This window comes from Numida meleagris, chromosome 13 (genome assembly GCF_002078875.1).
Source record: "Numida meleagris isolate 19003 breed g44 Domestic line chromosome 13, NumMel1.0, whole genome shotgun sequence".
Classification (NCBI taxonomy): domain Eukaryota; kingdom Metazoa; phylum Chordata; class Aves; order Galliformes; family Numididae; genus Numida; species Numida meleagris.
Window position 1 is genome coordinate 1,127,120 of NC_034421.1, and position 20,617 is coordinate 1,147,736.

General features: G+C 39.7%; 2 protein-coding genes and 1 long non-coding RNA gene across 8 annotated transcripts in view; 1 reads left to right on the forward strand and 2 right to left on the reverse strand.

The window, feature by feature from the left end:
* Positions 1–20,585, forward strand: part of LOC110405860 — a 31,270-nt gene extending 10,685 nt beyond the window's left edge. Inside the window, exons 3-4 of one of the 5 annotated variants that reach the window (XR_002443122.1) lie at positions 10,398–10,448; positions 13,698–14,819. This is a non-coding gene — a long non-coding RNA (uncharacterized LOC110405860). Of the gene's footprint in view, positions 1–28; positions 244–8,598; positions 9,672–10,397; positions 10,449–10,784; positions 10,888–13,697; positions 14,820–19,665 lie in introns of those variants that run through there. The other 4 variants (XR_002443123.1, XR_002443126.1, XR_002443125.1 and 1 more) reach the window with 4 other exon arrangements.
* Positions 395–8,591, reverse strand: LOC110405857 (parvalbumin beta-like). Its single transcript, XM_021411639.1, has 3 exons — positions 5,423–8,591; positions 4,669–4,801; positions 395–3,877 (listed from the first exon to the last, which is right to left on the reverse strand). Exons 1-3 carry the CDS (start codon positions 5,562–5,564, stop codon positions 3,622–3,624), a joined length of 531 nt encoding a protein of 176 aa, XP_021267314.1. The 5' UTR covers positions 5,565–8,591; the 3' UTR covers positions 395–3,621.
* LOC110405854 (parvalbumin, thymic) lies at positions 11,967–14,781 on the reverse strand. 2 transcript variants are annotated; one of them, XM_021411637.1, is made up of 4 exons: positions 14,697–14,781; positions 13,761–13,893; positions 13,385–13,494; positions 11,967–12,098 (listed from the first exon to the last, which is right to left on the reverse strand). In XM_021411637.1, exons 1-4 carry the CDS (start codon positions 14,755–14,757, stop codon positions 12,073–12,075), a joined length of 330 nt encoding a protein of 109 aa, XP_021267312.1. In that variant the 5' UTR covers positions 14,758–14,781; the 3' UTR covers positions 11,967–12,072. The 2 variants fall into 2 exon arrangements, with proteins under 2 accessions (XP_021267312.1, XP_021267311.1); XM_021411636.1 differs by lacking the exon at positions 11,967–12,098 and having other exon boundaries at positions 13,311–13,494.

Below are 20,617 nucleotides of genomic sequence, written 5' to 3' on the forward strand. Positions count from 1 at the left end.
ATTTTTCCAATTTTTTGTGTATTTTCAGAATAACTGTGCCCTATGGTTAATGGCTGTGAAAGAACCTGGGTGGTGCCTTTTGTGACGTGTAACAGATATGCACAGTGGTACTATTCTGTTACCTGAGGCCTTTCACGTGTGGCTGTATTTCACTGTGACCTACAGTATACAAAGCCACAGTAAAATAATGTAAATGGAGTAAAAGGTATCGAAGCATTTCCAGCAATTTCTGTGTTTACCGCCTGTCCTCAGTGATATCAGTGGGATTTCTGCCATTAATTTATAGCTGTAGAAGGATGCACAACCTTTAATAATGTATAAAGTAAAAAATACCCTATAAATTAGTTAATTGTATCATAAGTAATCTTCAAAGGTCACTTGTTTAGCAGAAATGGCCTTCTAAAGAAGGGAGAAGCAGGTGTCTAGATTCTGCATAGCACTTAAAACGTGTGCATAAAGCTTGTGAAGAAATCAGATAGACAAAAGTCAGTCCCGTATTTAAAGGCTGGTGGACGGAGTTGGATAAAGCATTTGCTAAATGCGGGACAGTCTCAGACCTAACAACTTAGGAGTCCAGAAGAATGCTGTTCACTTGAAGGGACCTGCTGGGGAGGTGCATGTGTATGGTCATGCAGCGTTCCTTCTGGTCGTGGCCTTACAGGCACCATTCAGAGAGCTTTCTTACAGCAGAAGATTGGAGAAGACTTTTCACAGTGGTGGACAGGCGGTGTGAGTGAAAGAAAGAAAAAGAATGAGTGTGTATTCTGGGAGACAGAAACAGCGTTTTCTGCACTGATCTGCTTAGAGGTAATGCTGAAGGGAGGAAAGGTCTAAAACCCTAACAAGCCAGCGTGATCGCTGAGGCTGATATCAGACCTAGCCTGTCATTAATTTTTTAATGTCCTTAATGGAATGGTAAGTGGTGAAATGGTCGTAGATTTGTATAGACCTGGCAGAATAGTCAGCGTGGAAGTAAGTGTGGTTAAATGAAGGAGATGCCTGATAACTCGAAAGTTATCTGAGCTGTCTGTGCCCTTCTGTCTCTGTGAGCCATTAATCTTGGCACAACACTTGAAGATCTTCAGGTGAACCATATTATGTGCTGAACATACAAAGCATATCAGACAAGTGCACAGTGCTATCTGACATTAACGATAGCCTTTGGCCTTGCAGTCAGACTTCAGTTATTATTGCTCAGAGTTTCCTTTGTTTATTGCTCTCCTGAGAAGATGCTGAAATTGTAAATGAGTTCATTTAATGGATGACTCTTTTTCTCACCGTTCAGGAAATTCTACAAAATGAGGGCCTGCTTCGTTCATTAGAGCTAATGGAGAGATATATTTTGGCTAATGTATAAGGCATGAACAAATTACTGAGTATTCTTTAAAGTCACGTAGCTTTCTTTAATTTTCTGCAGTGTGGTAATTTCCCCAACCTTGTATTGATGTTTTCTTGTTTCCCTGTAATGTCTTATCTTAAATGTACTATGCATCAGTACCATTGTAGCATTAGTAGATAATTTTGAAATGAACATTTTTGATCTGCAAATACTGGAACATCTTCTTAAATAGCTCCAAGAAATGCCACATGAGACAGTCACACAGATTTTTACAGGATGAATGCCCATGGAAAGACTTTTCAAGAGTTCCAAGTCTTTTTCCCTTCCAAATGATAAGAAACAATTTTGATTATTTATTTATTTTAAAGGATGTTTGGGTAACTGTTTATTTTTATCATATCTGTAAATCTAAAAATAACATGAAGACTGCAATGTCTAGTTAGGCAGTGAGTTAGCCATTCACTTTTGTAACATTTGATTGCTGTGTGTGCTGTGTGAAATTGTAACTTCACCACACTCTGTTTTTTGACAGAATCCAAATGTGGTTGGTGCACAAACTGGATGCAGTTCAGTTAATGAGAACTGTCCACAATGTTGCACTTATCTCATTTCACATTTCCTGTTTGCTATTTAATCTACCTGTAAAGAAAAAAGTGATGGATTTCCTAATGAATTTTTTTTTGTCACTCTTCATTTTGGTAGTCTTTCCTCACAAGTATTTATGCATTTACTTTTACAACTATGTGAGTGGCAATTAATACTCTTTACACTGATTGTACAAGAGCTCATTTTGGCAGAAGTTCTGGTATGATTGAAAGATACAGCGTCTCTGTTCTGGCTCTGTGTAGCCCTTCATGTCTCTTACTGGAAGAGAGAGGAACGCTTGGCCCTTGGCTCCTGCCCGTGTGCAGTCCTTTCTCCTTTGTTTGTACTCTGAGCCACGGTGTGTAACTTGCTAAGTGCAGCTTAGCATGGATGCGGATCCTATCCGCTGGATGTGGATAGGAAAGGGCTTTGCACCTGGGATTTGCCACTATGGGGTTTCGGTGTCCTCAGTGGATCTACCAGAAGGTATTCATTCTCCAGGTGCGAGCTAGCGCCACAGACCTTCCTTCTGACCTCCCTCCATCCTGCTCCCAAGTTCTGAGGCACAGAGACCTCTCCTTTGGGAAAGAAAAATTTTAGCATTCTGTGTTCAGAGATAATTTAATCTGGGAAAGTTGAGTTATAAGCAGAAGTGGACAAATGGGATACTGGAAATATTCCAACTTGAATTAATTCAAACAGAGTACTGCTTTAACTTCTTGTAAGTGGAACAATAGTGCCATCAGGTGGATGTGAACGTGAGCTATTCCTGGGAGAATTTTGAATGTAGTTCTGTTTCAGTAATCTGGATTCACCTTGATTCATTTAATCTTATATTACAATTAACATCTTAATTAGCACAAAGTCCTGCCATTTAAGTAGTGTATGAAACATAGTTGCAAAAGAAGGACATAAAAACATACGGAGTACTAAATACACGTCTTGAATATACAAGCATGATGTCACTGCTACCAGTTTGCATAATCAGGTTTTATACACAGACATTTTATTAATTCAAGTTGTTTACAACAGATGCTAGCTGTTTATGCAAATGCTGAAAACTAAATGGCCTGCAGAGATGGTTTTAACTTCTCTTAACGTTTTTTAATATTCAGATGAGTGGAGTGGATTCTAAATCAGTCTCCCAGTGGTATAGAGACCGTCTGGTTAAGACATTGGGGAACAAGGTTTTAAGTAGAGCTTAAACTACTACATATGTTTTCTAGCAATGTGAAGTCACTTGCCAACAACTGTTCATGACCTTTCAGGGCACAACATAAATAATAGACTTGCAATAGGAAAGATTGTTTATGGTGCAGGTATCTTGGTCTTTCTCTGGACTGCTTGTTAAGATTTGACCAGGGCTTGAAACTCTGAAAAAGAAAGAAAAGAACAATAAAATGAAACCAAATTTTGTAACTGCACATTCAAAAACGTACTTTCTGAATCTCTTAATTAACTGATCTGATAATCACTCCTAAAATGTTATACATTGTGTACTGATAATAATAACAAGAGGTACTTAAATCAAATATTGCATTCAAGAATCATATTGTATTGGTAGTTTAATGATAAAAAGTAGCAAAATTAAATACTAAAATTTTAAAAATACAAATTTGGGGTCCATCCCTGCAAAAGTCTACATACATGAAAAAGTGACTGACCACCTATAGCTGAGGCAGAATACAGACCCACTCCTATGTTAGATCCCCTCTGCAATAGAGAACAGAGCTGAGCACCTCAGAATCAGATCCATAACTACCAGTGTGTGGAGCATGGCAGCTGCCCTGAGCTAGGAAGTTCCAAGGGCAAATACTGCTCTGTTCTGTGAAGGGAGTCTTACCATCCACTCCAATTTTACCATCTCCATCACTATCTCCTGCTGCCAGGAATGCCTTGGTCTCAGCGTCAGTCAGAGCTCTGGCACTGGCTGAGAAGTTCTGCAGGAATAGTCTGTTAAAGATGAGAGGATAAAAAGAATGAGATATATTCAGTAGTGGAAATGTCTAGAGTGAGTTCTTGGTAATAGCTGTAGAATTCCAAGTGTGAGTCAATCCTTGAGACTATTTCAAAAGCTCTTTGAGAAATCCCTTCTAATTCAGTGGAAAAATTTCCTTCTTCAGTGACAATACGAGATGGAAAAGAAGAGGGTGTTGCATCATAACGTGCAGAAGTCCTTCATGTCATTTTGGTTTAATTGGATTAAAAAAAAAAAAACAAAATAAAAAGGGACGACTTTGTAGCAGGATTTTCCTTCCCTCCTGGGTTATCTTCCTTCTTTTCTCCTGGGACATAGACTCATAACAGTGGCAAGAATTTTGTTAACCTTATTTTTTAACTTCAAAGTCAGGAGAATATGATCTGGAAGATAGCATTCATATGATAGAAACAAAGATGAAGAAAAATAGCCCTTTGAATTCAGTCTAGTAAAAAAAAATAATGAAAAGCAAACTCTAGCAGCACTGCTATTTTTATCTTCACAGCCTGACAGTTTTCCCCACATGAAAGAAGTGTTTTCAGTACTATCAAAGAGTTTTCTTGTTGTGACCCAATCTGTTCTTCTTGGAACTTCTTCAGCATGAGCTTGTACACTTGTGCACGTGCATGCACATGCCCACATACAAGCTAGATTACATTCTAACTTAAAAAAATACAGATCAAAAGGGAGTATTTCTGATCTTATCCTGCATTTTGGGACAATAAAATGCAAGCTTGTTGGTAACTCATTTTTTTAATTTACTTACTTCAGTTCATCTTCCTCAATAAAACCACTCCTGTCCTGATCCAGAATCCCAAAGACTTTGGCCAGCTGGTCTTTGGACTTGGAGTTCAGACCCACTTTGACAAAAAAGGTTTTGTAATTGAATGAATCAGCAGCTGAAATAAACAGGGAGAGCTGAAGACCCGGAACCAAAAAAGAATTATTCAGTTTCTCTTCAGAAAGCAGCAAACTGTTCTGCAGGGTCATTACAAACCCATGACAACACTCTTTAGTTTTCCCGAGTTTATTTCAGATTAATGAGATATATCCACCAGTGGTCTCTCAAACGTAGGAAGAAAAATATTGTCTGTGGTGCTCACCATGCAGGAACATATAAATACTTATTTCAAGGAAACATCGATTCACAGAACTTGATGATGAAAATTTTGCTTGTATTTAAATGGATTTTATCATCATTCTCTGAAAAAAATCAGGATTTCAACCTGTGTGTTTTTTTTTTTCACTTAAAGTTGCACAAGTGAAGACGGTTCCCTGTCCCTTGGCTGGCATAGATTACTTTGCCTCCTTTTTCTCTCTGATAAAACAGTGACAACTGTAATGAGTAAACAAACATAACAAGAACTTCTTACCATGTACTCTGGAGATGAAATCTTTACACTTACCTGGTCCACGCCTTCAGCCTTGGCTGTTTCCATAGGAATTGTGAAGTTGTTGTAGTGAGGAAAGAAGACTTTGATACGTACACTGCAAAGCTGAATTTAAAAGTTAAAGGTTACCTTGGCAACTCTGTAGGCCAGCAGCAATTTCAGCTTCTGTCAGGATACCAACAAGAGCCATGTCAGTGTTACTGTGGAACGAAAAACAATGTTGGGTAGAGTTTGTATTGATCTCTTCCACCATCCTTTGATGCTGCCTCATGTAGGCAGCCAGGTTTGATTAGCGGGATGGTTGCAACATAGGTCCCAGCACAAACCAAAGGAGCTGCCCTGCAAGAGGAGACTGTTCTGTCCTGTAGTTCAGACATGCACAGTACATCTGCCTTGGTGTTGTCTCTAGCTATGTTTTGAAGTGCATAAGCTGAGGACAAAACCAAAAGTATTTATAGAATAACATGAGATTTGGGGATCTCCTGTTTATTTTATGCATTTTTTGCATGGATTGTTGGGATGATTTCAAAAGCCCCCAGGAGAAAGGTTCAGTTCACCTTGACTCTTAGTTTTCCCACGCCAAGCACAGAAAATGCTTTAAGGTAAAGGATATGCAGAGTCCTCTTGACTTGATTCTTTTTCAGATGACAGGGCTAATGACTTATATAGACCTTAGTTAAGTCCTCTCGACCTTTCACAGAAGTCCTAGAGCCACGTGATGGCTCAGATACCCTGGGGGATAAGTTACTGTGGCTAACAAAACCTGCTAGCTAATCAGATTGATATTTATATCCCAAAGGAATGTGCATGGTGTTTTAGACAATATATAAGGTTTAGTGCTATACAAAGTAAATCGTCTCTGCTTGCACTCATTTTTAGTCTAGTGTGATTTTTGAGCTGTGAATGAATCTTTTTTTTTTTTTAATTGCTTACATGATAGCTACAAGTGGACATCCTCAGAGACTTAGACTTTTAGGAGCTCGATCCTGACAGAAGTTACCCATGAAGCATTACTCTTGCAATTACCTAAACAGTCTTCAAATAACACTAATGCTGAGACGCATTTCCTCAGGATTAATTCATTGCATGGCATGCATTTTAAATCACAGTAGTCAGTCATTCAGTAGCACAAAGCAGTATGCGTCAGTAAAAGGTAAGGAGTGAAACTGAACAATGAAATTGGTAATATTTGGTTCTTCTTTCCTTAATTGAGAAGATAAACTTCCACAAGGATTTGAACAGTGACTAAGCACAAGCTGCAGCTTTTCTCTTGCTGGGTCCTCCGCTCAACTGCGTTACGAAATCTGTTGGAACTCAGTGGTCTTGAGAATGGCTGAAATTATGATAGTGTAAAAACCCATTGGGTGAACGTTACACACCCACGCATTTATAGACACGCACAGAATATTGTTGTAGGTCTAGATAGTATTTGAGTAATGCTGTTACATATAAAATAAATCCTAACTCTTGGTTGGTGTAACATAAAGCTGCTGTCTTTTCCCTCAAAAATTCTGCACAGTGCCTCATCTAGCACTTAGTTTTTCTGGATAATTTCTTCAAGACATGAACTCTTACAAGAAGTGCTAGCTGCGTTATTCTAAAGCTGTGCTGTGTGGTAAATTGAGCATGGTGAAAGCAAAACTTTCTGGGCTATATAAAATCAATGGAGCAAGTTATTTTTAAAGTCTTTTTATCCTGAATATGTCAACTTAATGATCCAGTCTTTCTGTCTAGGAATCTATCTTTGTTTTTGGTCAGATTCCTAGGTAATACGTGAGAATGTGGCATGAGATCAGAGAGGAACTGATAATCATGCTGGAGTTGCGGAACATTCAAGAAATGATTTTTGTCAAGAGACTACACTGAGATTACAGTGCAATTGGTACAACTTCTTGAATGTTTTGGTGGCTGATCAGAGCTTGCCAGTAGATGGCACCAAAGACAGTTACGTGCAGCCATGAAATCTTTCCAAGACTATTTAGCGTGAGAGGAAAAAAATGTCATGAAAACAGGTGCACAGGTGTGCATTCACGAGCAAGGGATAGAAGAGAGGGGAACAGATATTTAAAAGAAAAAAAAATTCTAATCTACCAAATCAATTGAAAGACTGAAATAACAGAAAAAGAAAAAAAAAAAAAGAAAACTTGGGTATGATTCCAGGGGACCTTCCTTTAATGATAATTAGGCAGAACAGTTTATTTCAGCTACCTAACAAAACCAGGCTTTACTATGTATATTTGTATGCTGGCTAAATATTACAGTCTGTCAGTGAGATCACTGCAAATACAAGAGCAGTTTGTTGTGGAATCTCTGGAGTTAGGGCAGGAAGTTGTTATCTGGGAAATGCCAGGAGATACATACCAAGGTGTGATGAAACCAATATGATTCTTTTGGAATCAGGTATTTGTGTGGTTTTAGTTGGACACAAATTCCCCTTTCAGCCGTAGGGTCAGTAACGTCTTTATAACTGCAGGGGAAGCCATTGGCTGGGAGTAACTTCTTTTCATACTGTAACTGATGTGGTAATCTGAATTTCTTGTCTGGAGCTTGATTTGCAGAAGCTCTGATTTTCTTGCTTTCATGAGTGCAAGACACGCTGATGAGCAAATCAAAAGTTCTGGAGCAGCCATATCCGAACTGAAAGACAGTTTTCTCCATGGACCTTCCAGACAGAAAGTTTTCCAGAGAGTCTGTATTGATGTAATGTTATATGTGTGTGCTTGCAAGCAAAAGTAATGTGGAAATCCAGAATTTCATGGAGTATGAATGCTTTAAATTAGTTCAGATTCCACAGCACACACTTCTTTAAATGTTTTAAGATATACATGCAACTAAGTATGAAAATGCTAGGTACATGGAATCATAGATGTCAGTTTGGGGATTTAATCAAGATATATCTATTTCGGTAACCCGTTCCTGGAAATGAATCCAGGCTTGGCCCCCCTCTGCCCACACTGTGTGTGTGAAGAGCTCCAGGCGTCTCTGATGATGCTGCATCAAAGATTTTCCACATGGGCTGGCTGCTAACTCAAAGAAGAAACTTTACCGTCTGTGTGTGTAATGAATGTTCTGACATCCCCTCGCCCTTTCTGTGCTCTCTTACTCCTCTTGTTAGAAAATGAATACCAGATTTTGAACAGTTGGAGAGCTGAAATTGAATCCAAAGTTTACAAATGGCTCTAGACTGGGGTTTCCAAAGGAACAGTGGGGTGGTAAAATTGCTTGGAGTTCCTGGAGTCCTCTGACAACATGAAGATATCAGGGAGCCAATTTCCACTAAATATCTGAAGATTTTATCTTTGCAGGATGGTTCTGCTCCTTTATCCTTTCATTATCAGAACAAACCAAATTTTGGTTTAAAAGAGATGATGGATTCAGTGGCTGGAGCAACAGGCTGGATTTGGGGTACTGGGTTCCAAAGCCTGACCGACCATATCCTTCTAAGAGCTTGTGTAAGACAGTCAAATTTCTTTGTATTGATCTCTCACTTAAACAGATTGCAGATTATACTGCTCCTGCAGGGTAATGAGGGGACTAGGTATGCAGCAGAGGTGTGTCCTAGAACTCACAGTCTTTGGGCTCAGTAGGATTCAGATCTGCTGCTCATGTGTTAGATTGATCTTTAGTTGTCTTAAGTAAAAGATAGAAACAACACTTCTTTTATCCTAGGAATTAAGAAGTAGCATTATTCTGGGTAGGATAGAATTACTCTAGAAACTGAGAACAGATTGCCGGTGTGATACACAGGGTGTTGTTAGGTCCTTTCAGATTTGTTGTAATACAGACAATTTATAATAGAAGATTGGGTTTTAACTGTGTATTCATCAGTGCTTTATTTTTGTACTTTATTCATAAAAGCTCAGTGCAGAGGATTGAATCCTTACTGATTGGATTGATCAGAAAGGTTACAGAGCCTCCATGCCTCAAGATACTCAAACCCGACCTAGAGCAATGTGTAAATTGGCCTTCTGGGCAGGAGGTTGAATCAGAAACCTCCAGAGGTCCCTTCTGGCATAGGTTACTTTGCAACCCTATGCCTTCGTTGTGGTAACATTGTGATATCACCATTTGCCTCTTCACTACATCAGGTGGCATCCACAGAGACATCCCACAAGCAAAGGTTTTCTCCAGCACTATCCCAGTGTGTAGTTCAGGGAGCACTCCTTGCTACTCCCTAAAAAAAATGAAGGCTGACACTGGCTGAGCATAAATTAATTTAAATGAGCTTTCCAAGAAAACTTCACTTTAGGGATGTTTGGATGAATTTCTACAGTTCTGTGAATGAATGACATAACCTTTTCTTTTACACCTTTTGTTTGCTTTATTCTATGGCATCATGCTACAAAAGGATAGGCATTAAGAGACTGTTGGTACATGCCTTGGGTGCATTGTCTGGAATGTAGCGTAAAGTCTAATCACGTTTTTTCAAATGTCTGTATAACCGATAGCTGTTGGCACCTGCCTAGTGCCACAATTGGTAAAAGTAGACAAGATGAGAGGTATTACTTTCATTTCTTAATGATTCTGTCATGTAGCAGAAAGAAATTGTTTGCTTTTGATGGAAATGATTCTCTTCCAATTCAGTCCAGTTCTAAAAATGTGAATGTTAGGGCCAACACAAGAGTTAATAGGGACTAAACATTGTTTTTGCTGAACAGTCTGTGAGCTTTGTTCTAAATTGTGGTTTCTTATTAATGAAGTCACTGGATGGCTTTGATAAAAATTTAAACCCGTTTTGTTTCCAGGAATTACTGTATAAAATGGATTTTCTCATGAACAAAGTTCTCGGAGTTTTACATGAAGTTGCAATATGCACAAGAAATGCCTCATTCTCTTAAGGAGTACTTAATTTCTCCTTGTGGCAACCAAAAGCAGAGATGTGCAATTGTTTAACACCTCTAAAATACAAGACAGGTCGCTCTCTGCATTTAGTCCTGCATTTCTCGCATTCCACGTGAGACTTTCAAGTGTGCAACAAATAAAATGTCAGGTTTGTCATTTATTGTATTGTGTTTGCCATCTGCTTGTGAATTAATGAGGTGAGATTTTAGTGATAAGCAGTGCGAAGAGCTAATATCTGTATTGTATCTGTATATTGCTGCAGGTCTGGATTGCTCTGGATTTTTTTCTTCAGCATTTTGGGAAAATGAATAAGGTAAAAGGAACCAACAGAGTGTCATCATTATGCAAAATATTTCAGTGCTGTAATTAACAGCAGCTGTAATTTAAGCCCAGATTTAACATCAAAGGCATTGGGGATGGAATTAGAATTTATATTCATTATAATTCTGCCAAGGCTTCAGTGAGTCTGATTGCTAGAATTCCGCGTTTGCTTGAACAGTCTTAAATCTGATGAACGGCTTTCTTACACGCCTGGGTCTGGGTGAGCCGCACTTGCCTCACATAATCACGTCGCAATTCATGGAAATGCCAACACTGAATGTTACATAAAAGTTCCAAAAGGCTTTGTTTCTGCTTTTCTTCGAAACAGCTGCCAAATTACGTTACAATTATCACCCAGTTTCAGCGGGGAGAATTAAAATGACGGTCTACTGAGCTGGAACCAAGTCATGGTAGGTGGGAGAAGTCTCAACTAAAGGTTAGTGGGGAGATTTCCAGCCCACTTAGCCAGAAATGCATAACATCTACTGAGCTCTGCGTTTAACCATAAATATTGTTTACGTTGTCCATTGATGATGACAACGCCATAAGTAGCGCTACACCCTACAAGACACTTAGCAAAGGAAAGATTAGCTCTTGGTGATTTTCATTCTTGAGTAAATCACTAATATTATGGGTTATGTAGATGATCATTCACTATAATAAATGAAAGAATTGAGTAGTGGCCATTATTTAGCCACATAAGGCAAACAGAATTTGTACTCTGCTTCACTTTAAGATAATCAAACAGCAAGACTGGCTGGTGTTTCATCTGAAACACAGAAATACACAAATGTGGTGAAGTGTTATTGTTTACTAGTTATTAAGAGATGATCAGCAACATGCTCATGATTGATAGGAAAACCTCCAGGCCTGTGGCCCATCACCAGGGGACTGTGACTTGGGACGGTGTCAGAGATGGGATTAGAACCTTCTCCTCTGTCTCACAGCTGCCTTAGGTTTCATGAAAGATAAATCTTCTTGAAGGAGGGTTACATTTTAGGCCATAAACACTTTCTGACGATACAAGCTGTAACCTAATATTTCATTTTATAAAATATCCACAAATTTATTCCATGCTGTGTGCTATGTGTCAGCTCCTCTTATGTTTTTTTTTTTTCTCAGAGTCTCAAGTCTGGGACTGAATACAAATTATTTGTGGCTGTCTTGTTAGCATTGCTTTTCCTAAAGCATCAGAGAATTAAGCAGAAATAAAACTCAACAAAATCAGGATAATTGTCTCAAGAGATACCATATTGTTTAAAATCATTAAAACTGTGTGTGACAAGTCAGCACGGTTAAACATGAGGATCAGAAGCCTAAACAAAATCGAAAAAACAGCTTTTTTTTTGTCCCATCTTCTAGCCACAATTTCAATATTATGAGTAGTTGAAAATCACAAAGTGCCTTCTTTACAATGGAAATGTAGCAATGCCGTGTGACCAAAACATCTGTACGTGGCAAGATTTCTCAGCGATCCTTTGTGTGAACTTGACGTATGGGGAACTGCTAATGCCTGAAACAATATAAAAATGTACAAACACATGCTGAGTGCGGAGTGCTTGTTGGACGAGGTAATTGGAAGAGTCAGTCCAAGGCTGCCTTTGGTCTAATGCTGTTTATGCCTTCACCAGAGACTGGAATTCTGTCAAGAAAGAAAACGAGAAAGGCAGGGAATAAAATGAGATGACAGGGCTTATAACATCTTTAGGAAAGATAGATAAAAATGTCCTAATCTCCTATCTATGGAGGGCTCCCTAAGCTATTATAATGCTGCACACGCTACTGCTAATCTGAGATTCTGGGAGCGTAGCAGATTTTTCACTCCATAAAAAGAGTTGGTGCAGAGAGGAGGAGTACATCTGTAAATTCATGTTTGTAGGAAATCCTGAGCTAAAGGTAAACTGTCTTGAACCCATTACAAACTCTGATGAAATTGCTAAAAGAGTGATTTAGCTCAAACCTGCAGCTTTCAATATGTTTCCAGTATATTTTTTAATTATTGTTCTGAAGCAAAAAATATTAGTAGTGACGTAATTTCAGAATGGGAAATTCAATAGTTAAGAGCTAAGACTGGTATAATATAATGTCCTATTTGGGGCTCATAAACAGAAGCTGCAAAAGCTGCTGCTAAAGCAAATTCCTCCAACAGTGTATCTCTCTCCTCCCAAACTCTGGCTAAGATTAGCACGTGTGTCTGTTAGAGTTATTGCCACCTGTCCTAGTTCGGCTGAGACAGCCCTGTTTTCAGTGACTTCATCTCTAATACATGATGCATAATGTCCTATTTTCTTCTGCTGCAGTTTCTAGAATATCCTGGCCAGTTCACATCATTCCTGTGAGATTTTTTGAAGGAATTTTATTTGGTTTCTTGTAGAAGGACTATCCAGTGAAATCTGCAAGCATCAGATAATTCTCCAGCACATTACATGCTGCCATACAGCACTTCCAGCCTTTAGAGGCAGTACCAGCCCTGCTTTACGTTACTGGATTACCCGCTCAGTAATGCTGAGAGGGGTTGATAATTAGGTTCACGTAGGTGGAAATTGTTTAAAAGTGAAGGTGTCATATGACCAGAAGTGCAGAGCATCCATTGCCAAAATGAAAATTCAAAGAGTGAGTAAGTGTTCAGAATGTTCTAAAAATCCAACGCTCTGAGCCTATGGATTAGATATGTGCGGAAATTAACCCCAAAGCTGTTGTTACTACCTGAAAGAATAGGTTCTACATTGGGCTTAAATCTGCTTTTGCTACAACAGAGACCACATAGAAATAAGGCTATGAAAAAAGAAAAAAGGAATATTTGTGTGAAAAATATGACAGAAAGCACCAGGCTAAATTACTGGGACGCGTTCTCCATTCAACCATTTAAATGTAACTAAATGCACGCAGTTTAAAATGTGACTGTAAGCAAGTTTCCAGCAGCCTTACCTTCTACTCCAATTTTGCCGTCGCCATCAGTGTCACCTGCTGCCAGAAAAGCCTTGGTCTCCGCAGAGGTGAGGACTCTGGCACTTGAGGAGAAATTCTTCAGAAACAGCCTGGAATTGAGCAGGGCAGAGTGCTGTGCTTGAGTCTGGTTTTCTGAAATGACCTTGGCGTATTATATTTCTGTTTTTCTAACTTAAATCCACGCAAAAAAAAAAAGTAATGCTTGTTCTTAACATCTGGTGAAATCCACAGAAATTCAAGGAAAGACAAAGCATTGCATTTTGTTTTAAAAATAACATCAAGTTTTTTCTAGGACACCAGGAATGTTCAAAGGTTTCCAGTGTTCAAAGAAATACAGCAGCTGAACAGTACTTACTGAAGCTCTTCTTCTTCGATGAAGCCGCTCTTGTCCTGATCAAGGATTCCAAAAACTTTCTTTATCTGATCAGGAGTTTTGCTGGATAAACCAACCGTGGAGAAGAAAGACTTGTAATTGAAGGAATCCGCAGCTGGAAGAAACAAAAACCTCTTAAATGTTTTCCTTTGAAGTTGCTACTACTGCATGTACTCCTCAGGAGTACGTACACCTGGTTTTAAACATCAGCCTGCTCCTTTTGCTCTTGTTCCCCAGTGCAGCAAAGATGATTTGGTGGATACTTGCCCTTTTTAATCACTCTGTGCCTTTGGTCATATTATCCTTTCATCCAGTTTGAAATTTTCTGCTACAGTGCACATCCTGCTAAATCAGGACTCTAGCTATCTGTGTCACATGCAATTAATAATAAGTAATCAGAGGGTGCTGCAGTGCCTTACGAACAACTCCTATAATTCTTGTTTTATATGCACTTAGTCCTTACTTCGGTGAAGAATTTGGTAGAAAATAAAGAAATCGGCAGCCTTGAACTAGCTCATAGTGCGCTTGGGGAACTGGCTTGATCCTGCCGGGGAGGAACTCTGAGAGAAGCAAGACTGGTCACTGCTTCACAAGAAATGGGGGGATTCTGCAAGCTGCAGCTCGTTCTGGCATTCTGAAGGACAAGGCTAACCATTTAAATCTAGGTCCTCAACAGGTTTGAAAATTCAGAGCCAGCTTTACACTAACTGAATCTGTGGCTCTTATTGCCACTCTGTTTCGGGTAATGTTACCCACCAAATAACCACTTGTAAGACTTTCTGAATTCAAGGAGCTATACTGTAACGTAGCTACAAAGAGATCTCACAGGGAAGGAATCTAAGGGAAAAACGATAGGCATGTCATCTTAAGACATAAAAATGATATGCATCTTTTGGCTGGAGAGAGACCGTTCCTTACCCTGGCAGCTGGAGAGAGCAGATTCAATATCTTTAGCAGAAAGGATGTCAGTGATGGCCATTGTTGAGCTGTAAAATAAATTAAATGTGAGCTACTTAGTCATTAAAATGACTTCTCTACCTCTTTCATGGCTCTATTTGAAGTTGCTGCTGTGACAGTATGTGATAGGGGAGACATTATTCATCTAATTGTAAGGGGAGCATGCTGAAGCAGATGTCTGCAGCAGGTGCTTCCACTTAAAGCTGGATAATGAGGGAGGAATTCTGCGTGCGGGAGCATGGGGCTTCAGGAAGATCTGGTGGCTGTATTGCGCTGGGGGAGCAAGTCAAAGGTGTCCAGCACCACAAAACTTCATGAATTCTGTGTGGGTTTTCCCAGAGATGGATTATTACTCAGTTAAAATCAGCATATATTTACAGCATGCATAAAAAGATAGGGCCAAGTATGTCCCCTAGGGCTGTATCTGGAATAAATGTAATTGGAATAAAAAAAACCTCTGGTATTATTATCAATAAATGTAGTGATCTTTACGGGAATGAAAATAACGGTGTAGAATAAATAAAAATAATTTCACTTGTTGCAAGGAAATCTAAATCTGAAGAGTTATTTCCTCTTCTGCTTTGCTGCACCCAATAAATGTAATGGCGCTATAAATTTGGTCTGCTGGGGTGCTACATCATTGAAAGACCACATTTCATGGTAGCTTTTTAAAAAAGGTTCCTAATTATGCTATGATTTTGTGATTTGTTTTGAGCTGGTAATGATGGATGATGAGCCAGATTTTTATCCCAGTTTCGGCAATTCAGAATGTTGATGTGCTTTCAGCAGAGCTATTGAGGCTTAATACTCATTCCTAATAAAATGATAGAGGCACTGTCTTCTGGTAAAGCAGCATTTGACAAGAGATACTCTTTGTTTCCGTCAGCCTCCAGCAGCTGCTCTAGCTGTTTTGCCAAACTCTATATAGGGCCGGAATTTCTGGTCAATCCTTGTAGCATCAATCCATTTACAGTTTCACAGCACACACCAGTGCAGACTGGTTGCAATTTAAAACTTGCAGCATTACTGTGAGGTAACTTCATGTTAACTAATTAAGAGGAATTGAGGCATAGAAAAGTTATCCTTGAAAACCACCCGAGAACAGAAATCCCTTATCGTGAATCCCTAATCAATCTTCAACATCATCCTGTCTGAGTATGCAAAGCAGCATCAGTTAGGAGACCAAGTGCTGGTACCATCTATGGTATGAGCTTTGATTTGTGATCTACAGATCGGTAGAAACTTTCTCCAAAATATGAAATCGCTGCCTCCGTACCTGTTTGTTGTCAGCAGAAGACGTTGTCAGTCTCCTTCTGAATATCTCAGGAGATGTAAGGAGACAGTGGGACAAATCCTTGCTGGTGGCAATGAGCATTTCTCCAGCTAAGGCAGATCAGTTACTTCTGCTTTGCTAGCAGTTGTTTTGTCCCAGTGGCTTCTTGTGCTGAGTATTTCCCCCTCTCAGCACTAGGCAAGGTGGTTTGGAGCTCTGCCATTCACCTCACTCTCTCCACTGACAGCATTAAAAACACGGGGAAGAGTTAAAAAAAATCTAAAATCTGCAGCATGGTCTTAATTTTTGTGACAGCACCACTCTGTCTTTTCCCATCCCGTTATCTGAATGGTGATTCTGTTCTATGAAGTTTTGTGGAGGTATGGCATACTGGAAGCTGATATTAGAATATATATTTTAATTGAATAGGTGCTTTCCATTTAGGGAGCATTTTTCTTTTGTGTTTAATTTTTTGAAAGCAGAGGATCTTATAGCTTACCTTTGTGGTCTTCTTGACTGGATAAGGAAGCAGTCTGGCTGGGAGAAGAGCACTTGCTGTGTGTCTCCACCAGAGCTGAGCTTGCATATATATACTTTAAGTTGTATACCATATACAGATTTTAGATTTCAGCGTCACGAAGGGGGAATGGTGTCAAATGAACTTGCCTAACTAATCATCTTGCACTATTTTTATCTCGAGAGAATACATATGATATTTGCAAATGAAACAAGATAAGTGGCTAGATACGTGAAAAGGACGGAGTCCTATTAAATTTCTTCTGATTTAAGCAGAAAATACCAACTTCTCCAAATGATGTAGGACAGAAGGCAAAAACCTGTCTGGTATACTTTATCTGAGGAGTCAGATCAAATGAAGCAGGGCTGTCTTTGGGAGTGATGCCTTTAATGAATGTTTAAATGTGATGATGTCTTGCTATCTTATCTGCAGACGTGACATGTGATAGAGTTTAATTGCACTAAACAGAAAAAAATGAAAAATGTCCTGTTCAAATCTTGTTTGTGTAGCAAACCACTTAGGGAAAAACCAGTAGTTGTATTGTCTTCAGAATGCCTGGTTTGTTGTTTTGAAAAAAGCCCCACAGTGAATTTGTTGCTACAGGAGGTAAAATAATATTATGTCAATCCATGGGAACAGTTGGCTGGGGGAGGGTATTTCATCTGGTATGTTTCCAGATAAAATCTTAGAATTCTGTAAGGTTCTGACATCCTGTTTAGTCGCGTCTGTATGAAGCAGAGGGGCTGTGATCCACCCAGCTGTCTCTGAGACAAAAGCTGCTGAGCTCTGCATGAAAGATCTTTGCTTTTAGGATAGAGAGAGAAATGTTGATAGTAGTGGGGAGCAATATGTGAGGAGTGTCTATGCAATGTTGTAACCTACCTTCTGATCTCCCTTGGGTAACTGACTTTTTTAGGTTTGTTTTTTTTTTTTTTTACTCAGCACTGTTTCCAAATGTTCCTTTGTGCTTACACAGAAGCGGTTTGATCATCTCAGTCTTGTTTCATTGTTTCATGGACTGTGTAGCGTAGCTGCGTGAGGAGTCAGAGTCAGATCTCATCGGGGGGTTCTGGCAGAAGAGTGAAAGATGACAAGACATGTGGATGGCAGCACAAGGTGGCATTGCGGCCGGGGTAAGGGATGGCAGTGGAAGGCATCGCAGTTTGAGGTGGTGGCACAGTCAGATGTGACAGTGCAGACTGTCTTAATGTCAGAGAGAGTATCAAAGCATCTTTTTTTCAGAAGCTTTTCCCTCTAAGATGAAAGGCAAGCCCAACCCAGCTCTGAGGACAGCCACCAACATTTGCCATGTGCGGCAGGGAAGAGGCGCAATGTGTCTGTGAGACCTCAGTGCGTCCAGCACGCGCAGCAGCTGGTGAAAAACAGGGCAAGACGATGGCAGAAGCGTGTGAGGAGGGGGCATTGTTTCACCTACTGCATACAAACAGCAGAAATTATTGCAACAAGCTTTTTAAAAAAATCTTTGTACACATTCTGTAAGCTTGTCCTCTATCAAAAAGTTTCAGCTACAGAGATAATTCGTACGAGAGGAGGAGCCATTGGCTAAGAACGGCAGTGGGAGGCGGTCGCTTTTCTTGGTTTTCTGAATGGGTTATTGACCACCTGGCGCTGAGAAATTTCAGGAAGAATTTGATAGATATTTAATCCCGGCTCTTGTTGCCCCTGGTGACATCAGGCAGAAGGGATACAAATATCACTTCCCCTCAAACTGTTCTAAGAAATGACTTATTCTACATGGGAAAAAAAATTCCTCACCCTTGTGCACACACCACTCTTTTCTCCCCCTCCGATTTGGAAAATTGCCTACATAGTGCCAACAACTGATGTGCAGTAAGTAGGGTGTCCAACATAAAAATTGATGGCATGATATGACCTAATGAAGCTAAGTTAAGAGGAAGGCCAAGTTCTGCTGAAACTCTTGGACTGCAGGAGTCTACAAAGGAATTTGGGCTCTGGTGTCTGTTTCAGAGAATGCATTTGATTTTAGATGCAATGGCTTCTCGTTTTGCCTAGAGCTAATTCCACATATGTTAACCTCTCGCCCCCACTCTTCCCTTTAAAAATAGCATTGATTGCTGTTATTTCCCTTAATGCCTGTGGACTCTCGCCATCAGTTTGAACTTTTGTATGTGCATCACATGAGGATGCAGGTCTTTACAAGCGTGCTTTGTTTTCTAAGAGACTGTAAGAACATGATTCCTTTTGTTCTCTGAAATTTCAAGGATAAAGCTTGAACACTGAATGCTGTATGGCGCTAGTCTGCTTAGCTGCACTCAGACTCTGGTGAATTTTGGAGTCCCTGTTGCAGTGAGGTTGGAGGCGCTACAGAGCCAGAACATTTGCCGTGGCTGAAATGCACGAGGATCATATAACTCGATTTACAACCAGCCTCCAACAAACATTTTAGTTGCAAGCCCTATGTTAGAGATGGCAAAAACATCTGCCTGGTCATTTTTACTTTCTTACGTTAAATACTGTTAGTAACTTTCCAGCTGCCATCCAACTTGACAGGGAAAGGAACTGGGGAATTGTTAAAACGTAAGGAGAGAATATCCCTATCAGATCATCGGGTTTCCACTAAAAGCAGTTTTAAACCCTGTGACCTGAGTATTTCACTTCGCTCAAGTCTCTCTGGCTTCTGCAGGATTCCACAATGGAATGTTCTTTTCTTGTTTTATTTTTTCCATTTTTGCCCTTAGCCCCTCCAACACCTGAAGTTACATCTGCAGGTTGGGTCATCTATGATTGTTCTGTATCACTTCTCTCATTATTCTTTGAGTGCTGAAGGGAATTGTGCGTACAATAGAATAACAAAAATATAGCAAGCAGTTGTGAATGTCCATTCTAATTTAAATAAATCTGATTTGCAGCCTTTATACGTGCTTGTGATAGTCTTCCCTGGAAGTCTGTGATATGGATATGCAAGGTTACCAGTCAAGGAATAGAAATCACCTCATATCATGTTTTTAACCTATTCTATGCAAAGAATGACATGTGGATAGTGAAAGAGCACTCTCCATTCAGCTTGTCATTTGCTTTAGGAATATGTGAGATGAAAGAAATGGTATGAATGTAATTTAGTGTAATTGCATTAGTGCATCACGCTCCTGTCATTCTAGGAACATTACCGTTGGAGTGATATATTTCTTAAATGAACATCTGTGGACACCTTGGGACTACCCCTAGCGAAATGCTGCAAAGCACTGCAACTTCTGCCATTGGGGTGTGGAGGCTGTACCTGGGAAAAATGCCCAACAAAGCATTTGTTTTATTTTTGCAGAGTTCGTTGACTACAAAAGATAAGTTTGCATTTAAATTTCCTTCTAAAAATGACCAAGTGGTGATGCAGAAAGAAAAAGGGTTTTCTGAAGAAAGAAATTCACATAGAGTAACTCCTGAAATGACAGACTCCTGAGTCTATTACATCTGATGGAATCATTCATAAATGGACAAAATAGCTCAACCATCAGATTTCAATAGTTTAAAAATTACATGCAGCAAACACTGGAAAGCATGTAAAAGAAATAAGTGTTCTGCTTTAATTCTGAATCAATCCACGCGTAGGATAATTGTGGTTTTTGAGGTGAAAATAAAATCTGTTCTGTCAAAGCAATCTGCTCCAGCTAAGTTGAAAGCAAAGATACATGCTGAAAGCAGTTGCTCTGTTCAATATTTGTTCTGCTGCACTCCGCTCTCCTGTGATGGTCTGCAGCTCTCAGACTTGACCGGTGCTGAACAGGGCCCCTGTGGCAGGGATTGCTGCTGGTCTGTGTTTTGCACTGGGTAGCCCAGTGCAGTCATGCTCCATAACTATAGTTTATAGGCACTGTAAACAGGCAGCATGTTTTCAGATATTACTGATGTATGAGCTGTCTGTGTATTTCCAGCAGAGCCTGTCTGTACATTCTTGACTGTTACTTATTGCACCCTGTATGCTGTGTATCCCAGTGCAAACGCAGCCAACCCTTGCAGTTACGTAGTTACAGGAGCATGAACTAAGATCTGGGTCACTGTTGGAGTTAGGGTTGTGTGATTGGGTTGTAGTTGGACTTGATGATCTTGAAGGTCTTT